The 6,649-nt window shown below is 36.3% G+C and overlaps 1 protein-coding gene across 3 annotated transcripts in view; it reads right to left on the reverse strand.

Moving 5' to 3' along the window:
• Positions 1 to 5,725, reverse strand: part of LOC132190585 (centromere protein O) — a 20,268-nt gene extending 14,543 nt beyond the window's left edge. Inside the window, exons 1-5 of one of the 3 annotated variants that reach the window (XM_088519395.1) lie at positions 5,624 to 5,725; positions 5,280 to 5,365; positions 4,903 to 4,947; positions 2,507 to 2,555; positions 2,345 to 2,393 (exon numbers count right to left, since the gene is read on the reverse strand). In XM_088519395.1, coding sequence (XP_088375521.1) covers positions 2,345 to 2,393; positions 2,507 to 2,555; positions 4,903 to 4,947; positions 5,280 to 5,357 — 221 coding nt within the window. In that variant the 5' untranslated portion in view covers positions 5,358 to 5,365; positions 5,624 to 5,725. Of the gene's footprint in view, positions 1 to 2,344; positions 2,394 to 2,506; positions 2,556 to 4,902; positions 4,948 to 5,279; positions 5,400 to 5,623 lie in introns of all 3 variants that reach the window. The other 2 variants (XM_088519396.1, XM_088519397.1) reach the window with 2 other exon arrangements.
• Positions 5,726 to 6,649: the final 924 nt, after the last annotated feature.

Consider the following 6,649-nt stretch of genomic DNA (forward strand, 5'->3'; position numbering starts at 1 on the left):
GGCAGACATCATCCTGCTCTACGCCTCCACGACAACCACAAACAATAATAAAGATAAAGGTTCTTTGTCTTAATCCACAAGAAGTACTAAAGAATCCAAAGGTAGAACCATTAATAAGAATGAAGAACCGCACTATAGAAATATAAGAGGCTATCCAAGATATCCATTTCTCCCCAAAGTCACATCTCTTCAACAAATACAACAAAAACTCCCAAGTAACATGATCGTAGGCCTTCTCTAGGTCCAATTTACACAGCAGGCCAGGTTTCCCTAATCCAATGCAACTATCAAGACATTCATTTGCTACTAGGACATACATTTTTATACTGAGGATAAGGAATTCTAGATGACTGTAACAGCATAGAAGACTATCCTGTGCCATAGGAGGAAAATAGGTTTACTATTTCCCTTCATTACTAAGTTTGCATATGTTTTTCTTGATAAAATTATATGAAGTGCAGTAACAAGATGCTTTGTCAAATTTGAATTGGTAAGTCAATTATCAAATCCCCCAATGGTAGTTTAGAGGGCTGTTATGCACAACTCAATGACGCTATGGAGCATATATGGAGATCCTGGGTATCCATTTAGGTTCTCAAAAGTAAGTAGGATTTTAAAATAATATTACCAACATTAACAGGGTTTTGCTAACTCTATCACGATGTCATGTCTGCAATTAAATGATGAGCTTGAAACGATTTCTCTGAAACACATTTTAATCATCCAGATTATGATTTTCCATGACCAATATTCTAGGTTTTGTTGACAATATGTAATTACATGAAAAAAAAAAATTAATAAAACAATTCCAGAAGGGCATAAGTCTCAAATCATTGAAAAAGGTCATGCAAAAGGAAATTGTAGGACTTCACTCCAAAATGTTCCAGTTTTGACACCCAACAAGTCATAACCAAATCATTTCTCTGATTACTAAGATCAGAAGAAAACATTCATAATTAAATATATGCTGAGATTAGCAGTGTGATACAATGGTGAATACTACATGTTCAAGACATTATATCAATTATTTGTTTTTGCTGGAGAGGTTAAAGGAACAAAACTGCTTTATGGGGATGGCCAACACATTATATACCTGAAGCTATAGACATGGACATAACCATAGACACAACCCCTCAATCAAATTCACCTACTTTCTTCTTCCCTCTCCCTTCTATCAGAGCATTACTTCAAATAGAAATCATCACAAAAAGGCTCCCTAGCTTGATATGTATAACTTCATTACTAATGGCAACAATGTCAAGGGCATTAAGAAGTCTCAACCTCTAGAATATTCATATCCTTTGAGCACCAGGATTGGTTTTTAAAAAAGGGAAAATTACTTATGTGATCCCTGGGATTTGCAGCTGTACCTTACTGATCCTTGGGATTCAAAAAAATATCCTGAAGATCCATAAGGCAAGCTATTTGTCCAAAACGGTTTCTGTCGTCCAACCATTTGACCGAAACCATTAGATGCACACATGGATCCCATCACAACCAATCGTTGATGGACACATAACACAGTTGATGACTCAAGTTGCTTGCTTCCATTGTAAAATTACAGTTTCACCTTCAAATTTTCTTTTTTTTTAAATGGCGACCTTCACAGGGAGCGGGTCGAGTGGTCACCCCTTATCTAGTGAGGGTGAACCCTTTTTTTTTTTTTTAAAAAAAAAAAATGTTTATTTTACTTTTTAAAATAAATAAATCCGGGGGTTAAAACGATAATTTTACAACGGCAACAAGTGGTGTGAGTTATTAGCTATGTTCAGTGTCAATCGACGATTGACTGTAACGTTGATTCACGCATGCATCTAACGGTTTCTGTCAAACAACTGGATAACATGGACTATTTTAGACAATAAGCTTATCCAAGTGATTTTCAGCATATTTTTCAAACCCCAATAATCAGATGAATAATTTTTCCTTTAAAAAATAATTGTTACTATTCCTAGCTGACAATTACTAATATTTGCCCAATACTGAATTTCTAAATCTAGCCAACCCAAATTGCTTGGGATGGTAAGTGATTTCCTTTTCTTTTTTCTTTTTTTTTTTCCTAAGTGACGACATGATGAACCAACTACACCACCAGACCATCTTCTTATAATATCAAACAATTAAAAATAAAAGAGAAAACTGAGAAAGTAAATAACAAACATGTGATTTCTGGAAGCATTTAAGAAGGAAGCTTCCTTGTTATAGCAGTATTTCAAGCACACATTCTCATAGCTCACTCATTTCATTGAACTAAAAGATAACTGACAATTTAAGAAGTAGTGTGATTTTACAATAACAAATATTTACATGAATGAAGCCTTAAATGTTCCCAAGAAAACTGTACCTAGAAAGACGCTCTGTTAATTCTCCTTGCCTTTTGAGAACATTTGAAACTGTGACATAGGGGAACAGCTTTAGTTCTTCTTGGATGTGTAAGCATTTTCAGGGGATAGATCAATTTAGAACAGAAGGAGAAAAGGAGATAAAAGTAAGAAAGATTAGTTACATCTAGCTCGTGTTGTCTCCAACCGAATGTCTTCTTCTTGCATAAAATTCTGTTACAGATAAAATATGATTATAACTCCCCAAGAGCAAAACAATTGTATTGGGAAAGAGAGAACAATGTAATGAAGAAAAAACAGCAATACATTAGAAGAGGATGGTGGACAAAAAATACTGACATTGATAATCACTTAGAAATCAAAAAACAAGAAATGCACAATGCCAATCACAAGAAAAACACATACAAAGAATTGAAAATGTTTTATTACACAGAGAGAGAGAGAGAGAGAGAGAGAGAGAGTCCAAGAGAACAATATTAAAAAGATAACAGAATATAGGCAATCCACAAACTACATATTCTATAAAACTTGATGATTTTCTAAAAGAAACTAGTACATTTCATTGCAATATTTTAGACGAAAAATTAAAAAATCAGAACTAACTAATGAATCCTTTTTTTCTTTTTTCTTTTTTCTTTTTGATAAATAATTTCATTATCATTAAAAAGCGCAAATGGACGCTACCCTAGTACACATGGAGTATACAAGAGAACCCTCAATCTGAAGAATAAGAACAAAAGTTCAAAAAATCTGTAAAACTAGAAACAAGCAAACTATGATGGGCATATATCCAAGTATATAAAGTGTTGATCGCAATCTTCTGAAAATCTGTCACCGAAGTCTCAACATCTTCAAAGCTCTGAGCATTCATCTCTCGTCAAAGACACCACATTAAGCACAATGGAGCCAACCTCCATACTCCCATAACTATACCACGTCCAACCTGCCAACCCCAACTGACCAACAAATCAATCACCCGTCTAGGCATAACCCACTCTACACTAAACAAATTAAGAATGGAACTCAATAAGTCCTTTTTTTTTTTTTTTTTTTTGACATGTTCGCACAAGAGGGAGAGGGGGATTTGAACTAGTGACCTCCGCTTTATTAGGCGTGGTCCCAGCCGATTGAGCTACCTCTTGGTGACAATAAAACTCAATAAGTCTCTTGATATGTCACAATGAATCAATAAATGATCAATGGAATCCACACTCTTCCTACACATGCAACGCCACTCAACCATCACAATATTCCTCCTCAATTTATCGAAAGTCAATATTTTTCCTAATGTTTCTGCCCACACATAAGACGCCACCCACGAAGGAGCCTTAACTCTCTATATACTTTTCCATGGAAAAGAGGATCCATTTTGCCTAGTTAACATGATATAACGACTTCACTTCAAACTTGCTCCTTTTGGAAGGACTCCATATAGTTCCATCCTCCTCTCCTTGTCTTAGTTGGAAAGAATACAACCTCTCAAAGAAAGATACTATTACCTCCACCTTCCAATCTTGAACTGGTCTAGTAAAAATTACATTCCACTGAATAATCCCTTCCTGCAACTACATGTTATCCACCACCCACACAACCTTTCTCTAAGCAATACTAAACAAATTTGGGTAAGACATCTTTAACGGACTATCCCCCCCCACCTTCAAATCTAACAAACTTGGAAAACTTATCTCACCCCTTCTAATATGTTTCCAAACTCCCACTCCAAATGTCCCCATTACCTCCTTAGAGAACCAACCTCCTCTGGTACTATCATATTTAGTCTCTATCACCAATCTCCATAATGCCTCTCTACCCATGGCATACTGCCGCCACAACCACTTTCCCAAAATGGATCAAACTGAATCAGATTTCTTACTTCCAACCCACCTAATTTTATCAGAGTGCAAATTCTTGCCCAATTTGCTAAATGGAATTTAAACTCATCCCCAATACCACCCCATAAAAAATCTCTCTGAAGTCTCTCAAGCCTATTGGCCACTCCCACGGGAATAGGGAAAAGAGACAAGTAATACTTAGGTAGGTTGGATAGAGTATTCTTGATCAGAGTCAATTCACAAATCATATTATTGACTGCACATATTCAAATACTGTGTGAAATTCACATTCTCCTATTAGCCATTATACTCAGGGAAATGCTTATACATCAATGTTCTTAAGCATTTATTCCCCAAGATTTAGATGAATATGTACTTCTCCACACTGGTGTTTTCATCCATTCCAAGCAATGATTCTCAACAACTTGAACTCGTGACCAAACTACATCATTCATATTATCCCAGTCAAACACTTCATATTGGAATTGGAGTCTCTTTCAGCACCTAATATTTTCTATGACAACCTCCAGCAGCAGGAATTTAAACTGAGGATAATAAATACGTCTCTCTCTCTAATTTTTTCAATCGCCCTGGCAGCAAACTAGCCTATATTTTGCACGTGGTAATAAAAAATGGGTTTCAGAAGGTGATTAGAGCTGAACAAATTAATGCAACTGTGCATTTTATCTAATTAATTAAACATAGCAAGATGGAGTACGAATCATTACCACTTCTCCCATTACGAATGGTCGTGCCGCAAGCTGTTCAAATTGCTGCACAGATTCACACATTTAAAGATACTCAGTGCGAATAAATCAGCTTAGCAGCTATCAATTGTGAATAACAATAATAACAAAGATAAAAACAAAAAGAAGAACAGCAACAACAACAACAACAAAATTGCTAGTATACACACAACTATGGCAGATACTAGTAATTGGTTAACTATTTTATTCACTATGTCTACTAGTTAGTTATTCTTGAACACAAAAATGTCTTTGTTTCTCATAGATAGTCGAAATTGAATAAATACATCACCTAGCATCTTTGAGTTCACAATCAAAATTGTTATTTAGATGAAAAAAAAAAAAAATTAAAAACTGACCTTGCGAGAAGAAGAATCCCCAGTAAAAGGATTTTTTCTGTGTCTCTTTCTCAACGACTCTTCAATGTCGCTCTCCATCTTCTCTTCTACGTTTCGCAGACAGAGAGTATTAAGAACCCTCTGTTTTATATTATTATTAAATAATTAGTCATTTGCCTACTAGATTTCGCCTACAAGGATTAGGGTTATTAATTCCTATTCCTACTAAGAATTTCAATCCAATAAGAACTAAGGTTCTTATCATCTGGTATCAGAGTGGTGCTTTTTTTAGGAGATTTCGTTGTGCAGTGCCGTGTGTGGTGTGTGGTGTGATTGTGCGGCAGTATTTTCTTGCTCAGCCGTACCTGTAGTGCTGCGCGTGGTGGTCAGCTTCGTCCCGGGAGTGCTGCGGTGCTGTTCCGTTGGTGGGCTGAGCGGTCGTAGGAGGCAGTGTGTGCGTGGTGCTGCGTTAAGGCTGCCTGGGCTGTGAGATGGGTTAGTTTGTGGAAGAAGCGTGTTGTTTGGTTGCAGCATTGGTGGAAATTCCTATTCCAGTGCATGGCTAAGCTTATTCCAGTGTGAGGATTATATTATTCTGGTTTGGTGTTGGAAGTTCTGACTGTTTGGTAACAAGGTTAAGTTAGCACTTTCCAGCTTATTGTATTCTAAGTATATCTTATTCAGCCTAAGGGGAAAAAAAAATAAAAAAGGTAAGGGTGTCAAGTGTCAACCCGGTCCGGTTTCCCGGTTTTTGGGCAAAACCGGAACCGGAACCGGGATACCCTGGTTCTCGGTTTTGGGAAACCGGAACCTTAACCGGGGTCCCGATTGCCAGCCAGTTCCGGTTTTACCCGGTTCGGTAACCGGTTTTTGAAGAAAATTAGTTTTTGGGCTTATTTTAGGTGTTGGGCCTAAAATAAGACCATTTTTTTTTCATAAGTTGGTTCATTTTTTAAAAAAAATCTATTAATCTTTTTGTCTAAATTAAAGAGGCTTTGTTGTAATTGTTCCAAATAATTAAAAAACAAACATAAAAAAGCCCAAAAATCTAAAAAAATCAATGTTTTTAATATATATATTAAAAAATATTCATAGAGATTATCCTAAGCCTAAAAAAATTTAAAATATATATATATATATATATATACAAACCTGGTTCTGGTATTTCGGGTAAAAATTGGGTACCAAAACCGAGGTACCCAGTTTTTGGATTTTTCAAACCGGAACCGGAACTGGGTCCCCGGTTTCCATGTTCCCGGTTTTCCGGTTCCGGTTCCGGTTTCCCGGTAATTTTTGACAACCCTTAAAAAATGTGGTTTATGTCCTTTACTCGTAGTAAGAAGAGAGAGAACATGGTATTACCGACTTAAGTCAATACGCCATGGTTGGCA

The sequence above is a fragment of the Corylus avellana genome, chromosome 9 (genome assembly GCF_965113065.1).
Source record: "Corylus avellana chromosome 9, dhCorAvel1.hap1.2, whole genome shotgun sequence".
NCBI lineage: Eukaryota > Viridiplantae > Streptophyta > Magnoliopsida > Fagales > Betulaceae > Corylus > Corylus avellana.